Raw genomic sequence first — 21,214 nt, forward strand, 5'->3', positions numbered from 1 at the left:
GGAGACTAACGTTACCTAGATACTAAATGTCAAGCAATCGTGATCCGTTTCCTCTTAGGGTGCGGCCGTAACTCAGTCAACGAATTTATTTTTAATTATTTGCAAATTTGGTGGATTTTGCCAATCAATGGCAATGAAGCCCGAGTCAGGGGAGTCATAGTTAACGATAAATTCGACATCAAGTGCAATACATATTTTATTGTATTCTAATTATTCTGAGGATGAATTGGACCATTTACTCTCGGGGCGCGGGTCGACGACAATTTGTTTTAAATTATTTCACGATCTGACTAATTACTTGATTTTGCATGACAGTATTTCTACGTACACATTTTTATTTATTATTCTTTCGAGATTCGAGGCCATACAACGTCTTAAAATTTTACTAAAATATGTATGTGGTTCAGTTTTAGGCCTTTTAAGATGGCCTTATAGATTTGTCAAGCCGTCCTCCTGTACGCACGATAACTCTGTATTTAAATACATCCTGAAATTTTGTATACTTGAACTTCATTCAAAAGTAAGGATCAGTTCGATGGGAATGATGGGTCAAGTGGTTGGTCGGTGGCGATTTTGGCGAAAAAAAATTAGATAAATCATTAAACACGCGTTTCAGGATGTTTCATAATGCTCCGTTTAAACAAAATTGCGACAGGCTTTCCATTTTTGCGTGACATTTTTTTCGCGAGAGAGATAAATACAGATTCTCGCTTGCGGATTCCATCAGAATTTCGCTTAACTTAAAATGCGTGGGCATGAAGTGGTTTTTTGCAATTTTGACCGGACCAATTCTAAATTGTTCACACAAGGAAATAAGCGAAAGTCTTCAGTTGTACCAAAATCAGTCAAAGTCAAGATTTTCAATTTTTTTTTAATTTTTCCAATTTTGACCCGACTTCAAAAATAAAAGAACCTTTTTGCACACATCCACATTGTGCAATTTAAGAAAAATCAACTTTTCAAAAACTTTTAATTTTCAAAATTTATAATTTAAAAACCTACAGTGCAGACTCCATATAGCCCGAGTCAGGGACATAGTCCCTGACTCAATAAGTCAGAGCCCGCTTCTAAATTCTTTTCCGAACTGACCGACATAATATCATCATCTTCCGTGTTGTGGATGGTTAAAAGTTTGTTAGATAGTTTCTATTATTTGGTACCAAATTTTTGAATTACTTACAAATCATGTGCCTTGACCACCATGACCAGTGGCTTCTTTAACAACCTGAAGTTCTAAGCTGTATGTATGTGCTATTCAGCCTCCACATCAAATTTCAGCTCGATATAACGATTTTTAAAAATCAGTATGGGTCACCCCATACTGATTGCACTCTGGTCACTTTGGTCTGGTTGCACTTTGTTCACTTTTAACTTCATATTCTTTAATTAGCAGTCATTAAGTATCATTGTGCCGGATTTCATCTTTTTAAAACAATTTCTAAAAATCGGTATGGGTCACCCCATAGGGGCGTTCCAGATAAAAATTTTACCAATATCATATCATATTCTTTTATTAAGACCCATAAGCAACCTCTCCACCAAATTTCAGTTCGATATGATGGTTTTGAAAAATCGGTATGGGTCACCCCATAGGGTCACTCATGATGAAAATTTTTCCAACCTGAAGTTATTTTTTTCTATTAGGAGCCATTAGCAACCTCTGTACCAAATTTCAGCTCTCTACAACAATTTTGAAATTTTGGTGCATAAGACCCCACCCACTCCGATGACCCCCACCGGTCAACCACTGGACCGATTTCGCCCATCTTCGAACTCGTTTCCTAACTTTGTCCAATATGCATATGGTAAAAATTTCAAGTCAATCGGTTCAGCCGTTTTGGCTCTATCGTGCCGGACAGACAGACAGACAGACAGACGGACGGACATGACGGTTCCATAAGCCCTGACTCGGGCTAAAAATTTGTGCGAGAAATTTAAGGTACCACAAGAGAGTTGGCAAGGAATTATACCACTCACTTTGATTGTAATTTTCTCAGAAATTATGGTAGGTAGAAATTTGGTTCAAATAGAAATTTTGTAAAAAATATACTGCTCTAAATTTTGGTAAATGCCCCCTTCTGCTGTTGCTTATACTTAGTATTTATAGCCAAAATAGTATAAAGTGATGAAATTTTTTTAAAACGTCCTAGCGTCAAAACCATCCGGAGCACAAATGTGCGACGATTCCCATATCGTGCGAAATAGTTTTACATGGGGAGCATAATGGGTCTCATTTCCATATTGTCCTCCATACTTTTCGAAATAGTATTTCTACACTTGCCCCTCCCTATTATTTTATGTTTCTGAGGACAAAAATGGTTCACATCTCACTACCCGACACAAATGAGCCCACAAACCGATTATACACCCTGCAGAAATATATAGTGACTCCAAATAACAACCATTATGACCTCAAAGTCCTCCCCCTCCATCTCGGGGAGCTCTTAAAAATACCCCAATGCCCTTGTTTCTATGCGGAGCTGTACTTCATGTCTTGACTCATGTTCTCTAAAAAATCATGTTGCTAAGTCCATAAAAAAATTGAAATATTCAACCTCTTGTGGTACCTTAAGGTCGGAGAAATCCACATCACGCCCACGAATTTTAAGCTTAAACAAAATTATGTATGATGGAATCTGAGAATCTGTACTTTCCTCCCTCCCCTCGCGAGAAAATTTTCACGGTAAAAATGAAAATTCTCGCCCACGGATCCCGTCATAATTTCGTTTTGACTCAGCATTACGAAAAATTCTGAAACGCGTGTTTAATGATTTATCTAATGCTACATAATTTTCGTGGTTTCGTCAAAATCGGAGCGAGACCGCTGGAGTTATCGCATTGTTAGTTAAATGACCCCCACCGACCAACCACTTGATCAATCATGCCCAATGTAGATTAGATATTTAGCATTGGAATACTGATTTTTCAAAATCGTCATATCGAGCTGAAATGTTGCTTACGTGTCTTAATGGAAGAATAAGGAATAAAATTGGTAAGATTTTTATCTGGAGCGACTCTATGGGGTGACAGGTGACCCATCCCGATTTTTAGAAATTGCTTTAAAAACATGAAATCCGGCATGGTGATACTTAATGGCGTCTAATGAAAGAATATGAAGTTAGTTAAAAGTGAGCAAAATGCAACCAGAGTGACCCTGGAGGCTGACCCCCGTTTTTAAAAGTTGTTATTTCTATCTGAAATTTGGTATGAGGGATAAAAACCACTTCTCGATAGCACACCCAGCTTTGGAAGTTCAAGATGTCAAAGGTTTCTATTCCAAATAATAGAAAATCTAACAAACATTTAAGGAGCTTGGTAATATGTCGGTCAATTCTGAGAAAAATTTAGAACTCTGACTCACCGAGTAAGGGATTATGTCCTTAACTTGGCTATATGGAGTCTGCCTGCACTGTAGGTTTTTATTTTTATTCTTTGTGTATTTTAATTTATTTAATTTCTACGCTAGTAAAATCGTACCGCACAAGCAGTTTACGTAAAAGTATGAATTTGTGGAATTTATGAACAGACAGACAGACAGACACATGGATACACAAGGCTGGATATTATAATATCCAGCTTTTCAAAAAATGAAAATTTCCATTTTTTCCGAGTTACGGCCGAACCCAGAAACACCGGCGTAGCCGTTAGTGATTGAAAAATCCTGTCACCCAATTGATGGTCAATTCTGGAAAAAAACTAATGTTTTGTCTCAACCCCAATTAATTACTCTACTCAAAACACCCACTCGCTCCAAACATGTCGACGGATCTGGTGAAATCTCTCGTGACCAAGTTGATGTCGGATGACGCCTCCCGTAAGAAAGTGGTGGCCATCCACCCCGCTCAAGTCCTCAACCTCTGCACCCTCGCAAAAAAGAGCTTCCTCCGACAACCCTCCCTCCTCGAGATTGACGGTCCCCTCAGAATATGCGGTGATATTCACGGCCAGTTCCACGACCTTCGCACCTTGTTCCGGGTAGGAGGAGCGCCCCCAAAAACCAGATACCTCTTCCTCGGCGATTATGCAAGTTTTGCAGGAATTACCAAAATACTTTGTTGGAATTTAGCAAATTTTTTTATCTCCGTTCTTCCCAGCGTTTGCATTTCCAGAGCTGTTACACCCACAAAAAGACGAAAATCTGCGTGGAGAAGACAGCAGTCTTACGAAAACAATGATTTCGTGAAGAAGATAACTTTTTATCGTAGTCAAAATTCTTTATTTTTTTTAAAATCGTGAAACCAATGCATTTTTACAGCGATAAAAAGGTATCTTCTTCAGAAAACCTGTATTTTCTTCTGATTGTTGTCTTCTCCACGTAGATTTTCGTATTTCTGTGGATGAAACAGCACTGGAATGCAAACGCTTGGAAGAACTCATTGGCTCAAAATACTGCATTTTGACCAAGTATTTTGGTCATTCCTGAAGTTGTGGGACAAATAAAACGCGTGATTTTTTACTGACATCTGTTTTTTTTTCGATGCGAACAGGTCGATAGAGGTCAAAATTCCTTGGAGGTCATCTGCCTTCTCCTCGGTCTGAAGGTTCTTCATCCCGACAGCGTTTTCCTGCTTCGAGGAAACCACGAAGTCAGCTCGGTGAATGAAGGGCACGGATTTTATTCCGAAATTAAGAGGAGGTTCAGGACCAAGGGGTACCAAGTGAGTCCTTTTTTGTGAGGGTACAATTGGTTGAATGAAATGTTCCATCATCGCGTATCAAAAAATTTTCAGGAAATTTATGCCCGGATTAACCAGACCTTTGACTATATGCCTCTGGCGGGTGTCGTGTCGTCGAAAATCTTCTGTGTTCACGGCGGAATCAGCCCCAAACTGAGAGACTTGGACCAAATTAGGAACATGCGGCGTCCGAAATCCAATTTTTATGAGAAAAGCTGGGCCAGCGATGTCCTCTGGTCGGGTAATTAATCCACCAATGCCCAAATTAACACAGGACTTGATAACTCATCACCAAAATCAGCAAATTTTAATCATTTCTCGGCTCTGGGAATTTATTTTAAAATTCTGGACGGCAAATTTGGAATCCGTGAGTAGATTAATGGAATGGCTCTGAGTTTTTGAAGCCAGTTTCGATAATTTCCAATTTTTCTGAAGTCTTCTTAACCTTGAGATCCCCTCTTTCAAAACCTGTCAAAGCCTGGAGTTTATATTTGGAAAAAAATTGACAACGGCTTACTGACTACAAATTTGTCCAGAATTTTAAAGTAAATTTCCAGAGCCGATAAATCATTAAAAATGTGCTGATTTTAGCTATTTTACCATGAGTCATTGAGTCCTACGTAAAAGTTTAATTTTCTTGGCACCCAGACCCCGCTGACGACATTGCGACGTGGGAACGTCAATCGCACCCTGACACGAATCCTCGCCATCGTGGGGCTGGGTATTTGTACGGTGGCGTCGCGCTGGACGAATTCCTCACCAGGAACGACCTGCGGCTGCTGGCGCGTGGTCACGAGTGCGTGGAGGGGGGCTATCTCTACCAGCTGGGGAGGAAGTGTGTCACCATCTTCAGTGCGCCCTCCTACTGCGGTAACTCACATGGCGTCATGATGCGCGTCAGTAGAACGGGCAACGTTCTGGGGTTCACGACTTTCAAGTAGAATTTCATTTTTTTGCGAGGACAACGTCATTAAGAAAACTATATAAAAGTACGAAACTTAATGTATAAATGACAGGTTAGTTTTAATTGATGAAACAATTTCAAAATTCTCGTGCTAAAAGTAATAAGTCGGAAATTATTCGGACTGTGATTTTTTAGGAAGTTTTAAGTAGAATTTTATTTTTTTAGGACAAATTTCAACGCCAGAAAGTAAAAATTATATAAAAGCCCAAAACTAAAAGCTTAAACCCTAGGTCAGCTTTAATGGACAGGATAATTTCAAAATTCTTGTGAATGACTTGAAAATTATGTATATTTCATGAAATTTTAAAATGTCACCTTACACAATAAAAAATCACAACAAAATTTTAAAAATGTTCTTCAACTCAAGTTTTATTCAATGTAACTTTTCCATTTCTTTTTTTCATACTACAGATCGACTTGCACATTACACAAGTTATGATTACACACGAAGATAAACTACTTAGCAATAGTATGCCTACCACTGAACAATCACTGGAAACTAAATAAATAAATAGTAACGTAAAATTTAACTTTACAGCACAAACTACAAATATATAATTCAATTCAGCGTTTATTCAAGGGGAAGAAATACACAATATATATATTCCACTAGCTAAACTAGTAATAAATAAAACAATAATTTAGAAATATCTACCTATAAAATATTAAACCAGAAAACAAAAGACAACAATTAAAAAAATACAGGAAATTTTCTCTTCCTCCACCAAAAAACGTGACTTGAATACTTTAAACTCCCCCAAACAAACCTTAATAAGGCTAACAATTTGCATATATCGTTTCTCCCCCAGGAGGAGGCTCACTTTTTGTCCTTCTTCTTCTTGATACGACATCGTGGGCAGTACCACTCGGTGTCCTCCTCGGGCGTGTCCGTGATGCCCTGACAGACAAAGTGGTACCAGTCGTCGCACCGGTCACAACCGATCATCGGACTCCCGTCGTCCTGTCGCTTGCACGTCGGACAAATCCAAATCTTGTTACCCTGCAGACACACACAAATCCAGAGTTAGCCATAAAAAATATTACCCAATTTCACAGTTAGTCTCACAACGGCAATTCAGTTCAGGTTAGGTTTTAAAAGGTACATACATATAGCTCAACAGGGAAGTGTTTCTTCATGCGGTTAGTTTTTCTACTCATGCAAATTGGTGTGAAATGAATATGAAAAATATCAATTTTTTCTGAGTTTTGAGATTGAGAGAAACGGGCTGCAGACTTATTTTTGGCAATTGTTTGTATACACAGTCAAGAAAAGAGAGAGAGAGAGAAAGAAGATTGATTGGCCTAAAGTAGTAAAAATCTGGTCTGGATGACACACACGGAGAGAGGAGAAAAGGTATGTACATCGTCAGAGCCATTCAGTTGTGTTACCTCACGCATCTCAACCCCTTTTCTTTCTCGTCTGCCGACCTGCTGGCTGGGATGGTGACCCTTTCTCTCTCAACCCACCCCTTTTCCCACGCTTCATCTCATCATCATCATCTGCACTCTTTTTTCTCAACGCTCGGGACCTCGTGGTGACGCCACGTGCAGACTTTAGACAAATTAAACACACACACATTGGTTCTTTTATGAGTTATTATTTACATAGTTAGCCTTTCATCATCATCAGCTCGGCATGAATGATATCTTCCTGTGTGTAGGCAAAATGATAAGGAGAGAAGTAATAAATCATATCAAAGTGTGTGCAGTTGCAATGGAAATAATACCACAACAAAGGGTCCGTCTCAACAAAGGGGTGGTTCTTATCATTGGCAAAAAATGGGTCAAATTGTCTGTTGCAGTATTATGTAGTGAAGACGCTTTTCTTTGCAAAAAATGCGGCAGTGCGAAATAATCAAATGATACGATGAATTAATGAAAATTAATGTGTCACATGCGAGTGGTTAGCTGGTAAGTCAGTATTAACAAAAATCCCATCCGCCACCACCACCAGGAAAAATAAGGTTTGGTTATTTAGGAAGCGAAATTAAGAAAATGAGGGAAATAAATTGGAAAACATGCAAAAACTGGAGAACAAACTAAAGAAAAATTAATAATAAACGTTGTGTGAAATAAAACTTGATTAGATTTTTGGCTTCGTCGTCATCGTCGTGGTAGTAATGACTCACCGATTCGTCCACGATGCATCCGACCGTCTCGGTGATGAGGCCGCCCAGAGCGGAGGACGACTTGCTGCTGGACTTTGCACTCTTGGAACTGCTCCCTCGTCCCGTCGTGGCAGGAGGAGGAGGAGCAGCAGCAGATGAACCACGAGCACCACTCCCACCACCACCGCCACGCTTCTGACTCTGACCACTCGTCGAGGGGAAGGAGGCCATTTGTTGGGCCAGGGACGCACCCATCGCTTCCGCCGCGACGGCAGCAGCCGCATGAACTTTGGCGGCACGAGGAGCTTTAGGCGTCCTAGTAAGAACAATAGAATTGAAGACACACATTTATTTATTTGCATGTCTAAAAACCAACCTGGTCACCAAGGGTGAAAACCTGGCGAGTTCTGGAGAAGGCGTTCTCTTTGGCATCTTCATCATTTTGCTGCTCTTTGACTCTCCTGGAGCACTACTAGCCTGATTGGGGGTCGATTTGATGGTGATTTTCTTGAGAGGAGGAGAAATCATGGGGTTGCTGTCACCTCCGACGTAGACGGGTGGTGGATTAGGCGAGTCGACCGGGGTGGCCGTTCCGCTCGAGTGACCGCTCAATTTCAACGTCAACTTGGGCACGGATAACGTTTCCTTGCTCGACTTTTTCTTTGAGGAGGAGCCGCCTCCACCACCGCTGGAAGTTCGGTCCTTGTCCCGCTTCTCTTTCTTGCCCGATTTCTCCTTCTTGTCCTTTTTCTTCTCCTTCTTCAACTCCTTGCGCCGCTCCTTCTCCTTCCTCCGCGCCTCCTTCGACTTCATGTCCTCGTCCAGTTTGGCCAACATGGACACACTGGATGACACGTTCGGCTTCGTATCCGCGGAGAAATTATCGTACGATTCGTCATACTCGTCGTCCTCGTTCTGATGGGGATGAAGGTGGTGGGAGGCTTCGTCGGAGTAACCAGAATTATCAGGATACGACCCTCTGCTTAAAGAACAAATTTAATACAAAATTAGCACAATTTCCAGCAACAAGTTCCGAATTTGAGGTTCTTCTTGCCCACCTTTCATGTTCATGCTCCATGACGATTGGAGTGATGGTGATCCCCGAGGAGGGTTCCGACTTGATAACGCCCGGCGACTTGTCTCGCATGAGACGACTCGGCTTTGACTTGAGAGTGGGTGGGGGTGGGGGCGGAGTTGATGGGAGTGTGGCTGGCAGGGACGATTTGTCGTAGCGCGTCGTGGGAGGAGGCAGTTTGTGATGGTGACTTCCACCACCACTGCCAACAGCACCAGATGAGGAACCCATGTCGATGGGCGTGATTGTGAGGGAGGAACACACGTTGGAAAATGGACTTCCCTTCTTCCCACCCTCTTTCGAAGGAGATGGAGTCCCCGTGGGGGAAATGTGGATCAAGGGAGCCATCTGAAAAATCAATAATAATATGTAATGCATATCTAGCAAGGAAAAGATCACGTCATGTGATGGAAAGTTACCTGTTGCGAGTTTGCACCAGGTGTGGGCATCTTTTTGAGAGGTGGGGGAGGCGGTAGCACAAAATTTGAGGGGATGAGTCCTGGCGCGGATGGAAGGCCGAGGAGGAGATCGTAACCAGCACCGCTTCCCGTTGCGGGGGTCATCCTGGGGGGTGCGAGTTGCTGTTTCTTCCCCTGCTTTTGACCTCCCCTCTGTTGCTGCCCCGGAGGTAATCTTCCCGTCGACGTGGGAGGATGTCCCATCTGATGGTGAGGAACATGATGATGCGGTCCCAAGTCCAGTTGCACTTCGGGAATCAAACTCCTCATGTCTGGCTCCATGTGGGATTTTTTGATCTTGAGGGGACGGTCTTCCATGAGCCCGCGACCCAAATTCGCCAACGCGGCAGCACTGAGGGGAACTCCACCAGGTGCGAAGCCCATCGCCATCTGGGCCTGCATTTGCGCCTGCGCCAAGGAGGGGATCATTTGCGCCCCTTTCCTTGGACGACCTCGCTTTTTGGGTCCGATTCCCCGCTCCATCCCCAAGTTCCCTCCTCGCGCAGGAGGCAGGCCAAATTTTGGAGGCGCGAGTAACGATGCCGCCGTCGCGGCCGCCATGAAACTCGACTTGTTCTTGAACTTTTTCAACTTGACGGGATCCACGAGGCCGGGAGTGGATTTGGAAATTCCACCCCCCTTTTTGGGGATTCTCATCAGGGCGGGAGGAACGAGAGAGTGTGCGGACGCCATGGGTGGTGGGGGTGGCAGCTTTGTAGACGACATCATCTCCTCGTCACTGTCGATCTCTTCCAAATCGTGACCATGCAGTGCGGCGTCGGCCTCAAATTGTTGCTGCTGTTGAAGGAGGAGTTGTTGTTGCTGCATCTTTTGAAGTTCGAGTTGTTGTTGGATGAATTTCTTATCTTTGAGCTTCTTGCTCTTATCGAGGAGGACTTTGGTTTGTGACTTCTTGTACATTTTCATGCTCTTCGCCTTGTCGCGATCGCGCTGCTCCAGTCCGGCTGCGATCTTTTTGATCGTCTCTTTGTCAATTTTCAGCTTCTTTTTCATCTTTCGGGAGGATTTCGATTTCGGGTCGGACTTTTTAGAGGAGGAGGAGGGGAAGAGAGCGGATGATTTTGGAGCTGTGATGGTTGTAGAGATTTTGTCGGGGTTGCCGAACAGGGGAATTTCTTCCTCGTCGTCGAGGTCGTCCTTGGAGTGAGATGGATCCGCCGTGTCGCTCTCCTGCAAATTAGCACCAATCCGTTGTTGACGTTATTTTTTCAACTTTGATGCATACTTTTATCCAGAAATTTTAAAATATGCGTCACCTTTTCGATTTTCTTAATCCCCTCGACAATCCTCTTCATGGTGAGAGGTTTCTTTTTCTTCTCGACAACCGGTGGTGGTGGTGAAGGGTCGAAAAATTCGCGATTTGGGGGAGGTCTCGTATCCGGGAGGCGTCCTTCTCGCGACGAAGAGAGGAAACCGGAAGTCGTCATCATCACCGAAGTCACTTCACGGATTGGATGACCATCCTCCTCAATCATCATTCGAATCCTTTTTAGCGCCGGATTGTCCGACCTGCTGAAGGGAATTATTAATTTCAACGTGAGAAAAATTCCAGCTTTTTTTTAATTTGATAATTTTGAGGAATTATTAAGAAACAAAACAAATTACTAAATTCTTTTCAATTTTCTTACTTTTTCGTCTTGGCCGCCTTTGCTCCTCCGACGCCTGAGAAGGGGACGAACCCCTTGGAGCCGGGTGTTTTGGAGTCGAGTCCCTCTATTTCGTCTTCGCTCGAATCGTCATCATCGTCGTCGTGAGGTCCGGCCAACCCACCGTTCTGATGGTGATGATGCTCCTTCTCCATACTTCGCTCTTTTCGTGACCGTTTTTTACTCACCACCTCGACCGCTGCTGTGTCGTCGTGTCGCACTTCGTCGGGTGGAAGTAGTGGTGGTGCTGGGGGTTCGACCACTTCGGGTTGGATAGGTTCGGAGGATTCGGTTGATTGGTGGTGGTGCCTGTGGTCGTGATGACCTCCTTCTGGAGGAGGGGACGAGGAGGAGGACGCTTCTTCCGGTTTCTTTGATTCCTACAAATCCAGAAAGAATCAAAATTTGATGAAATTTCGCAAGTGTCGTATTTGATAAAACGAGAAAATACACGAATAACCGTAAATATTCATTCGTTCTAATACAAATAATTAACATCAAGAATGTTATTTACGTAGTAAAAACTAAACTGGTGAAAGATTCGCCATAAAAAATATGGATTGAACAAATGAAATGGCAAATATTGTGAAACTTTTTCTATAAAAAATGCTATGAAATGTTGAAAACTTACAAAAATCATGGGCGGCATGTATTCATGCACGTGAACCGGTCGGGTCAATACTTCTTCACTCCCAGGTCGCAGGAAGTTGAGTTTGCTCTCCCTCTTGACCGGAAAGACGGGGACTTTGGCTGCATAGTTGAGCGTGACGGGGTCAAAGTTTTGCACGTACTCTTCCAACTCAGCGCCCGACATGTTCAGCTCGGATAAGGCGAGAGCTACGTCATCCAAATTGGGGTCCGTCCTCCCATAAAACTCGGCAAAGTTGTGAGTGGATTTCGCCAAGTGGAGAAAGTGGCGACGCATAATGTCCGCCAGAATGTCCAGCGCCGTCGTTTGGGAGGCGTCCCAGCCGACATTGTAGGCTAGAAGGGTCACGACGTGGCGCATAACGGCGGAGGCGAACTCGTCCGACATGGTGACGGCGGAGAGGCAAGATTTACGATAGGTGTGACGTGATAAGGCTGCTGGTGAGGAGATGGCTAAATATCCGCATAAGGGGGTGGGATGGGTGGAGGCGAGAATCCCCGAGATTTCTGAAAATACGATTCAAAGTCTCAAAATCCATAACCCGATTTGAAGTAAAGTGTCCAAATATAACAATTTTGAATTTGCATAATATATACTCATTTAATTCTACGAAATATAAGACAAAATGACTCTTACCATATAACTATGAATTACCCCTTGCGTTGAACATAGTCTAGTTAATTTTACAACTCATAATTAATTAATTATTGGTTGAAATTAGAATTATTCCCCGACCAACTCGCAGCCGCGGCCAACTCCACTGTTGACTGTTTGGGTTTGTTTGAACGGGCCGGCTCGCGTGTGGGGCAATCGAGAGACGCGTCCTCATATATTCCCCACCACCAAAAATTACAATATACCGGCTACTATGATAACTATTGATTGATAACCCTTCCATTATGCAATATGACTATGCCACTGAATAGTAAATACTGCAGACATGGTTGCGACCAGGTTTTGCAAAATGTGCTAAAAAACGGTAACGACGCTGGTCGAAATGTGCAATTTTTTCCATTAGTCAGCGTTTTTACATAGGCAATTTTCCATACAAAGAAGCTATTGAAATGACAATTTTCCAGAGTTGTTCCAGCCTGGATTAAGCTGCTTCGTTGACTCATATTTAATACAGGTGGGTGAATAATAAGTTATAGCAATATCCCAGCTGCGAGCAGGTATAGTTCAACGGGAGAAGGTGGCGTATTCTTTTGCCAAGGACGAACCACGAGACGAGACGACAGAACGTTTGTTCGTCACGTGGAAGTTGTTTTTTATTGTTTACTTAATTGTCCAGTAATGGTTGGTCATTCTATTTATGAGAATAATATTAAATTCACACCCAAATTTCCAACTTTTATATAAATTGAATTTGTTTTCCTCTAATTGCAAATTAAAGCCGAATGTGACACAAGTTTGACCATATTTCATCCCAAACCATTAACACCATGGATTACTTTTGTGATCAAGACCATGGCGAACTTTACTGGGTAAGAACAGCTTTAACTTCATTTGCGTAGTTTCTGTTAACCAAATTACCTGGCTGGAATTAATTTTTGTATTGATTAACTAATTGTCTTGTTTACATGATTTATTAGGATTATGAGAAAACCTGGCACACGAATAACGTGACGACGCCGGATTTCACCCGTTGTTTTGAGAACACTGCCCTCGTGTGGTCGCCGTCTTTGGTGCTCCTCCTCCTCGCCCCCATTGACATCCTCTCCTCCCACGCCTCCGTCTACCGTCACGTCCCCCGGTCCCCTCTCTCCGTCCTCAAATGTGGTCTCAACCTTATCCTCATCGCCATCCAAGTCCTACTCATCGTCTTCCATCTCATCCGGGTGGATTATGCCCTGGACAAGATTCCCGTCGGCGAATACCTTGCCCCCGTCGTCCGTCTTGTTGCTTATGTGAGTGCATGACAGGAACTTAAATTGACCGAACTGTTTAAAGCTGACTTGTTCAGTTTACCAGTTTGCATACGTTGGTGTTCAATTACAATTAATTTTTGTACCATACCAAGTCTTTAATTATTTATGAAATTTTGACTAATTTTATTTTACAAAGATTATTTGACGCTAGAATTTGGCGAGAACGTTAATAATTTGCTTGTATTTTTGCAGACGTTGTTCTGGGGTCTGCTCTACTACTCTCGTCACAAAGGGGTTCGCTCGTCGGGAGTGCAGTTCACGTTCTGGTTTCTGCACGGCGTCGGAGAAGCGATCAAGTTTCGCAGTAATATTCTCCGATGGCAAGAAAACAAGGTGACACATTTTCACCCCAATTAATTTCACGCCATGCTAATTCCATTTTGTGGGTTTCAGGACGGCTTGCCGATGGACATCTTTATCCTGGAGGTCATTTCTTTCCCGTGTATACTCGGAATCCTGGGATTGAATTGCTGGGCCGATTTGCGCCCGAGATTTGGACTCGATCCCAAGTTATCAGAGGTCCGTTCGTTACAATTTTTACTGGATTTGGACAAAATTTGACTTTACTTCTTTCAAAATGTTTGACTTTCTGGAATCGATTGACATAATTAGTTATAATTTGATATTTTCTATTTTTTAGCGTCCTTGTCCTGAGGAAGCCTCATCCTTCCTAGCTCGCATCATGTACGAGTGGTTCACCCCACTCGCCTGGAAAGGGTACAAAAAGCCGTTGGAATATTCGGATCTTTGGGATCTCAATCCACAGGTGGTTTTTTGCTACATTCCTTTATAATAATTTATCTCCATATTTCACTAGTTATCACCAATTTTCATGGATAAGTCGAACCAATAATGTGGAATAATTGTCGTAATCAATAATGAGACCTAACTTTTATACTCAGGACACGTCTCGCGCAGTGGTGCCCATCTTTGACAAGGAGTGGAACAAGCAGCTCTTGAAGGTGGAGGCTGTGCAGACCAAGGCCAAAAGTGGGGGCGGGAAGGCTTCCTACACCAAAGTCAACGGGGCTGTGGGAGTGGACTTTACGGAGAAGGGAGGTCCGGAAGAAGGGGCGGAGAAGAAGGTCTTGGCATCAGTTCTGCCCGCCTTGCTGGGCGCTTTTGGGACAACTTTCTTCGTCGGAAGTGCCATGAAGTTAATCCCGGATGGGCTGGCCTTTGTTTCACCGCAGATTTTAAAGTGAGCAGTGGAAAGATACACAATTTTGCTATTTTTCAAATATTTTGTTTTTGGTGACATTTCCTTAAATTCAATTTGTGTCTAGTTTGCTGATTGCCTACACGACGAGTGGGGAGGAGACGTGGAAAGGGATTTTTTATGCAGGAATCCTTTTCCTCTCCGCCGTCATTTCGACCATCGTCATGCAGCAGTACTCCCATCGCATGTACCTCACCGGAATGCGGATCAGAACTGCAATGGTGTCCGCCATTTATAGAAAAGCCCTCCTCATTTCCAACTCGGCCAAAAAAGGTGAGATCATATTTTATTTGTTCCTAAATTTCAAACCCCCAACTAATTGTCCATTTTTCTTGACAGAGTCAACCGTTGGAGAGATTGTGAACCTGATGAGTGTCGACATCCAAAAGTTGATGGACCTGGCCCCCTTCGTGAACATGATTTGGTCAGCCCCCTTCCAGATTGGGATAGCCATGTACTTTTTGTGGGGGATTCTTGGCCCTTCCGCCATGTCCGGACTGGTCGTCATGGTCCTTCTCCTCCCCGTCAACGCCGTCATCGCCACCAAGGCCAGGAAACTCCAAATGATGCAAATGAAAAAGAAGGACTTACGAGTCAAAATGATGAACGAAATCCTGAGTGGGATCAAGGTTATTAATTAATAATTAATTGGCTATAATTGAGCAGTGATTGCTGACCACATTGGATCTGCAGGTGCTGAAACTGTACTCGTGGGAGCAGTCGTTTGAAGACCAGGTGATGAAGATCAGAAAGGAAGAGGTAGAAATTCTTAAGAAGGCCGCATATCTCTCCGCCATCTCCACCTTCCTCTGGACTTGCGCTCCCTTCCTGGTATTTTTCATAAGCGGATATGTTCATGATAAGGCTGGGGGGTTTGATAAGGTGCTTGATTTTTTGAATAGGTTGCCCTCTCCACTTTTGGAACGTACGTGCTCATCGATTCTCACAATGTGCTGGATGCTCAGAAGGCCTTCGTGTCCCTCTCGCTCTTTAACATTATGAGTTTCCCACTTACATTTCTGGTAAGAAATTTTTAATTTTGTACAGAAAATAACAAATTTTTGGTAAATATTTCGCTTTCTTAATTTCCTGTCAAACTGGGGTTTCCAAATTTCGTCTGCCTAATGTTATGTGAAAGAGAAAATACGTGCTAAATTGTAAATTTGTATTTTATTTCAGCCAATGATCATCGTTTTCGTGGTTCAGGTATTTTTTTTACAAACTAAAATCAAATAATAATTTTCATAAATTAATTAAGTATTGATTAATTTGAATTAATGTGATTTAGGCGAATGTGAGTCTCAAACGGTTGAACAAATACATGAACGCGGATGAAATTGCCCCAGATTCTGTTACTCACGACCAAAGTGCAGGTAAGCGGAGAACTAATTAATTAATCATGAGAAATTATCAAGACAGTAAATAATTAAATACTCAGTGGATCCGATCATAATTGAGAACGGGACGTTTGCCTGGGAGGCTGACACGATCACATTGCGCGACATCAATCTCCGCATTAAGGACGGCTCTCTTGTCGCCATCGTGGGCACCGTGGGCGCTGGAAAATCCTCCCTCCTCGCTGCCATGCTCGGAGAGCTGGAGCGACTCAATGGCAAAGTTAACACCAAGGTCAGCAGCATTAAAATAAATACAAATTGTGCAATGAGAATTATTATAAAATGTGTAAAATGTGTTTTTTAATGATCCCATTTCGTGTTGCAGGGTTCCATTGCGTACGTTTCTCAACAAGCCTGGATCCAAAACGCCACGGTTCGGAACAACGTTCTCTTCGGAAAGCCGTTTGACCCCACCAAGTACGACAAAGTGATTGACGCCTGTGCGCTCAAACCCGACTTGGAAATCCTGGCTGCGGGGGACAAAACGGAGATCGGGGAAAAGGTAAGAGCACAAATCAATGCAAAATAATGAACAAATGGGATGGGAAAACTTTCATGATTGTGTAAATTTTCAAATGCAGGGCATAAATTTATCGGGAGGCCAAAAACAGCGGGTATCCCTGGCTCGGGCGGCCTACAGCAACAGCGATATATATCTGTTAGATGATCCCCTCTCAGCGGTCGACTCACACGGTAAACAATGTTCTTTAAAATATTGGCACATTATTTTGCAGATTACAGAGCAGAATTTGCAACATAATATGTCCGATAACAATTTTAAAAAAACATGTCGAAATTGAAAACGAGGAAATTTTTTCACAAATTAATTAATTTTGAAGATTCTGTTATTGCGACCTATTTAATTTAAGATTTGCATAATTAATCATAATATCTTTCGTACAGTTGGGAAACACATCTTTGACGCCGTGCTGGGTCCGAAAGGTGTATTAAAGAGGAAAACCCGAATCCTTGTAACGCACGGGATAGCCTACCTCCCTCAAGTGGACAACATCGTAGTCCTCAAGGACGGCGAGGTCTCCGAGATGGGCACGTACAAAGAGCTCCTCGAACGAAAGGGTGCCTTCGCCGAGTTCCTGCAGCACCACATCACGGAAGAAGACGTTTCCGAGTTGGAAGATCCTGCCTTGATTGAAGAGTTGAAAAGCGTCGTTGGCATCTCACCACATCTCACCAAGGGAAAGAGTCGGCGAATTTCCGAGTCCAGTGACGCTGGATCGGACGCTGGCGGGATGCGGAGGAGGATCTCGTCCGCGAGGAGTTTGGAGGGTTCGATGTCGCGGAGTGGGAGTGTCCGACGGGGGGAAGAGCTCCGTCGACATGCGGGCAGTCTGCAGGGCGGGAAAGATCGGCTCATCGAGGTGGAAAAGTCGGAAACCGATTCGGTGAAGATGGCCGTGTACATGGACTATTTTCGAGCTGCAGGGTGGCACATGAGCGTGGGGACGTTTGCCTTGTATTTCGTGTATCAAGGTGAGTACAGGACACAAAATTTCCTAAAGTTTCGAGAGAATTAATTGGGGATGAGACTCTAATAAATGTTTGGTTTGGTCTGTGTCGCAGCCTTCTCGGTGGGATCGAACTTGTGGTTGTCGAATTGGTCGAATCAGCCCGTGGTCAATGGGACTCAGGATAATGTGGACTTGTATTTGGGGGTGTATGGTGCCTTTGGCTTTTTACAGGGTGAGCACAAACGTCACGCCCTTTTGACAATTAACTTTTGACCCCTAGTTTTATGAAACAAAATTGGTACTTATTTTCCCCTCAATTTTCCAGCCATATCCATCATGATGGCATCACTCACGATGGCGCTAGGCACGCTCCGCTCCGCGTCCAATCTCCACTTTAAAATGTTAGCACGAATTCTGCACGCGCCCATGAGTTTTTTCGACACGACGCCCGTGGGAAGAATAGTGAATCGATTTGCGAAGGATGTCGACGTGACGGACTCGACGTTGCCGTTCAACGTGCGTCTCTGGCTCAATTCTTTCTTCTCCGTCCTCGCCACGCTGGCCATCGTCTCTTACTCGACGCCCATCTTTATCGCCGTCATCATTCCGGTCGGCGTTCTCTACTACCTCGTCCAGGTACCAAAATAATACTAAACTTATTCAGGAAATTGCAAATCAGTTTCTAATTTATTGTATTTCTTCATCAGCGATTCTACGTGTCCACTTCCCGTCAACTGAAACGTCTCGAGTCCGTGACGCGCTCTCCGATCTACTCGCACTTTAGCGAAACGATAACGGGCGCCCCCACAATTCGGGCATACGCGGCGCAGGAGCGCTTCATTCTAGAGTCGGAGGGCCAGGTGAGGAGTGGTTTTACTCAGATTTAAGAATTTAGACGGGGTATAATTGACATCTCGTTTCGCACAGGTCGACCACAACCAAGTATCGTACTTCCCCTCCATCGTGTCAAATCGTTGGTTGGCCATTCGGCTCGAGTTCATCGGAAACATAATCATCTTTTTCGCCGCCCTTTTCGCCGTGTTGGGGAGAGATTCGCTGAGCTCAGGTCTGGTCGGTCTGTCCGTCTCCTACTCCCTCCAGATCACAATGGCGCTCAACATGCTCGTCCGCTGGACATCCGATGTCGAAACTAATATCGTGGCGGTGGAGAGGCTGAAAGAATATGGCGAAGTGCAACAGGTGGGTGGACAGATTATTAATTGAATAAATTTACTAATTGGTTATCGATTACATTTTTTTAGGAGGCAGCATTTGAAATCAAGGAACGAAAACCACCAAAATCGTGGCCAGAACATGGCGAAGTGAAATTTGATCAGTACCAGACTCGTTACCGACCCGGGTTGGACCTCGTTTTACGAAATGTCACGTGCACAATTAATCCCGGAGAGAAGGTGACGATAACTTGAAAAATCCACCAGTAAATGATTGGTTATAATTATTAACCGTGTGTGTGTTTTGTGTGGTCAGGTTGGAATTGTGGGACGGACGGGTGCAGGCAAGTCGTCACTGACGTTGGCCCTCTTTCGTCTCATCGAGGCAGCAAACGGAACAATTTTCATTGACGGACAGAACATTGGGCGACTCGGATTGCACGATTTGCGCGGACGGATTACAATCATTCCTCAGGTAGCGAATCAAGCAAAAGCACGTGTCAGGATTAAATTAACTAATAATTTGTAAATGTGGGGTTGTTTATTATAGGATCCGGTCCTCTTTTCTGGAACGTTGCGCATAAATCTGGATCCGTTTGAGCAGTACACGGACGCCACGATTTGGCACGCCTTGGAACTCGCGGACTTGAAGGCGTTCGTAAAATCCTTGCCGGCCGGCTTGGCGCATGAAATTTCCGAGGGGGGTGAAAATTTGAGGTGGGTAATAAGCAAAATTAAAATTCAGGAAATAAATTTAAAGTTAAATAAATGTGAAGCTAAGTTCATGTCGTTTTTTCGAGTTTAACACTCAAATTTGACCTCTTTTGAACTTGCAGTGTCGGGCAGCGTCAGCTTATTTGTCTCGCGAGAGCCTTGCTGCGTAAAACAAAGATTTTGTTGCTCGAGTAAGAATAATATAAAATAATAGTATAATTTATTACTATTATAATGTTACTACTATAATATTATTTTATTATTTTATTAGCGAGGCCACTGCTGCCGTAGATTTGGACACAGGTTAGAAAATCAGTTATTACATAGTGTCACAACATATGTATGGGAGGCTATTTTATGTACCTACATTACATTTACATATTTACAGATGACCTAATTCAAGCCACGATACGGAAAGAGTTCAAAGATTCAACCGTAATCACGATCGCACACAGATTAAACACAATCATGGATTCGACGAGGTGGGCATTTGACAAAGTTATAATTTGCAAATTATTATGCATGCATTTTAACTGTTTGTCTCTTGATTTTTGCAGAGTGATGGTGCTGGATCAGGGCGAAATCCGTGAATTTGACACCCCGGAGAATCTGCTGAAAAATAAAAACTCGATTTTTGCCGGAATGGCGAAAGATGCAGGATTATAAGGATTCAAGTACAAATAAGTGCCATGAATTCCGAGGACGTGAACCGTTTACCTGGTTGAACTGTTCTCTCACTTATTGTACAATTGTACATTCACAAAATATTGCAAGTATTATGACCGGTTAAGAAGACTATGTCACACTATTTTTCAGGTTTTATAATCTAGATTGACGTTATTACTTTTTTAATGACCAAGATTAAGATGATGCTTTACTTTTAATTTTTAATTTTATTCACAACTCTCAAAGTGTTCCATTTCTATTCCAAGCAATTCGTTAATTGCGAATTGTCCAGTAATTATTGCACAAATTGTACTCGTAGCTCTTTGTACTTTTGGGTCTTGTCTTGAATACGACTTATTTTTCCATGTCGTGCCTTTTGGTGTCCTAATCTCTGTGATACACATTTATACCAAAAAAGTTCCTTATACCAATCTTACATTCTTAATGATATACTTATTATCCGTCTGTGATGACATTTTACTTATAAAGAAGGGACCACTCCACTTTTACCCACTGATTAACAAGAATATATTTAATATGCAAATAAAATCTAACCATAAAATAATTATTGTATCGAGTCTATTTTTCTTTATAATTTTATGCATTTGTAATATTGCATACTGATATTTGGTCTAACTTGTAATACAGCATACAGTTTCTTATTTTTCATGGCATTTTATTAATACTTTTTCTCTGCATGCATGCAAAATTAGTAGCAAATAACTGAATCGCAATCATTTAAACTATGAATAAACGTCATCTCCATAATAATTTTTCTGATTAAATTGATTAATTGACGTTTTTCATGGCCATATGAATTTCCTCTTCATTTGATCAATTATTATCGTGAGTATTTTATAATTTCAACTAATACTTTGGCAAATGCATGCATATACAAAATGATGTATTTTAATGATCATGACAAGGTTATTATTTTGAGGGATGGAAATTGATGCTATGAACGAGATGCAAGAGTGGAAAAATTTTACTACTCGAATTATGATTAATCATCAGTAAAGATAAAGTTGGCTGGTCTGCTCATTGATTTCCAG

General features: G+C 42.7%; 3 protein-coding genes across 7 annotated transcripts; 2 read left to right on the plus strand and 1 right to left on the minus strand.

The window, feature by feature from the left end:
- The first annotated feature begins 3,756 nt into the window (after positions 1 to 3,756).
- LOC110856373 (serine/threonine-protein phosphatase PP1 isozyme 7) lies at positions 3,757 to 6,397 on the plus strand. The gene is made up of 4 exons (XM_035857001.1): positions 3,757 to 3,975; positions 4,488 to 4,658; positions 4,731 to 4,917; positions 5,325 to 6,397. The coding sequence occupies exons 1-4, from the start codon at positions 3,757 to 3,759 to the stop codon at positions 5,615 to 5,617; spliced, it is 870 nt and encodes a 289-aa protein (XP_035712894.1). The 3' UTR covers positions 5,618 to 6,397.
- LOC110856222 (transcription initiation factor TFIID subunit 3) lies at positions 5,992 to 12,373 on the minus strand. Of its 4 annotated transcripts, XM_035856917.1 has the most exons (10): positions 12,234 to 12,373; positions 11,580 to 12,103; positions 10,931 to 11,328; positions 10,559 to 10,814; positions 9,243 to 10,472; positions 8,807 to 9,171; positions 8,125 to 8,730; positions 7,770 to 8,064; positions 7,030 to 7,192; positions 6,507 to 6,640 (listed from the first exon to the last, which is right to left on the minus strand). In XM_035856917.1, exons 2-9 carry the CDS (start codon positions 11,982 to 11,984, stop codon positions 7,040 to 7,042), a joined length of 3,708 nt encoding a protein of 1,235 aa, XP_035712810.1. In that variant the 5' UTR covers positions 11,985 to 12,103; positions 12,234 to 12,373; the 3' UTR covers positions 6,507 to 6,640; positions 7,030 to 7,039. The 4 variants fall into 4 exon arrangements, with proteins under 4 accessions (XP_021960386.1, XP_021960385.1, XP_021960384.1 ...); XM_022104694.2 differs by lacking the exon at positions 7,030 to 7,192 and having other exon boundaries at positions 5,992 to 6,640; positions 10,559 to 10,811; XM_022104693.2 differs by lacking the exon at positions 7,030 to 7,192 and having other exon boundaries at positions 5,992 to 6,640; positions 8,125 to 8,727.
- A 232-nt stretch (positions 12,374 to 12,605) lies between these two features.
- LOC110856428 (multidrug resistance-associated protein 1) lies at positions 12,606 to 20,728 on the plus strand. 2 transcript variants are annotated; one of them, XM_035856915.1, is made up of 28 exons: positions 12,606 to 12,726; positions 12,991 to 13,081; positions 13,190 to 13,504; positions 13,718 to 13,858; positions 13,919 to 14,044; positions 14,166 to 14,291; positions 14,428 to 14,726; positions 14,812 to 15,017; positions 15,084 to 15,373; positions 15,438 to 15,575; positions 15,647 to 15,766; positions 15,924 to 15,950; positions 16,033 to 16,117; positions 16,183 to 16,373; positions 16,467 to 16,643; positions 16,723 to 16,834; positions 17,045 to 17,632; positions 17,723 to 17,842; positions 17,936 to 18,246; positions 18,318 to 18,470; positions 18,538 to 18,810; positions 18,873 to 19,022; positions 19,099 to 19,257; positions 19,333 to 19,499; positions 19,619 to 19,687; positions 19,768 to 19,799; positions 19,885 to 19,978; positions 20,054 to 20,728. In XM_035856915.1, the coding sequence occupies exons 2-28, from the start codon at positions 13,040 to 13,042 to the stop codon at positions 20,160 to 20,162; spliced, it is 4,620 nt and encodes a 1,539-aa protein (XP_035712808.1). In that variant the 5' UTR covers positions 12,606 to 12,726; positions 12,991 to 13,039; the 3' UTR covers positions 20,163 to 20,728. The 2 variants fall into 2 exon arrangements, with proteins under 2 accessions (XP_035712808.1, XP_035712809.1); XM_035856916.1 differs by lacking the exon at positions 12,606 to 12,726 and adding an exon at positions 12,772 to 12,893.
- The last annotated feature ends 486 nt before the right edge of the window (positions 20,729 to 21,214 follow it).

This window comes from Folsomia candida, unplaced genomic scaffold (assembly GCF_002217175.1).
Source record: "Folsomia candida strain VU population unplaced genomic scaffold, ASM221717v1 Fcan01_Sc015, whole genome shotgun sequence".
NCBI classification, from domain to species: domain Eukaryota; kingdom Metazoa; phylum Arthropoda; class Collembola; order Entomobryomorpha; family Isotomidae; genus Folsomia; species Folsomia candida.

What these genes read in the sequence shown, in the direction of transcription:
- LOC110856373 (XM_035857001.1), top strand. Translation starts at nt 3,757, where the DNA reads ATGTCGACGGATCTGGTGAAATCTCTCGTGACCAAGTTGATGTCGGAT. An exon ending in TCAGGACCAAGGGGTACCAA is followed by an intron (nt 4,659 to 4,730) that starts GTGAGTCCTTTT and finishes AAAAATTTTCAG; the next exon opens with GAAATTTATGCCCGGATTAA. An exon ending in CAGCGATGTCCTCTGGTCGG is followed by an intron (nt 4,918 to 5,324) that starts GTAATTAATCCA and finishes CTTGGCACCCAG; the next exon opens with ACCCCGCTGACGACATTGCG.
- LOC110856222 (XM_022104692.2), bottom strand. Translation starts at nt 11,984, where the DNA reads ATGTCGGACGAGTTCGCCTCCGCCGTTATGCGCCACGTCGTGACCCTT. An exon ending in ACATGCCGCCCATGATTTTT is followed by an intron (nt 11,329 to 11,579) that starts GTAAGTTTTCAA and finishes CTGGATTTGTAG; the next exon opens with GAATCAAAGAAACCGGAAGA. An exon ending in ATGGAGCATGAACATGAAAG is followed by an intron (nt 8,731 to 8,806) that starts GTGGGCAAGAAG and finishes TTGTTCTTTAAG; the next exon opens with CAGAGGGTCGTATCCTGATA.
- LOC110856428 (XM_035856915.1), top strand. Translation starts at nt 13,040, where the DNA reads ATGGATTACTTTTGTGATCAAGACCATGGCGAACTTTACTGG. An exon ending in GGACTTGCGCTCCCTTCCTG is followed by an intron (nt 15,576 to 15,646) that starts GTATTTTTCATA and finishes TTTTTTGAATAG; the next exon opens with GTTGCCCTCTCCACTTTTGG. An exon ending in TCATCGTTTTCGTGGTTCAG is followed by an intron (nt 15,951 to 16,032) that starts GTATTTTTTTTA and finishes AATGTGATTTAG; the next exon opens with GCGAATGTGAGTCTCAAACG.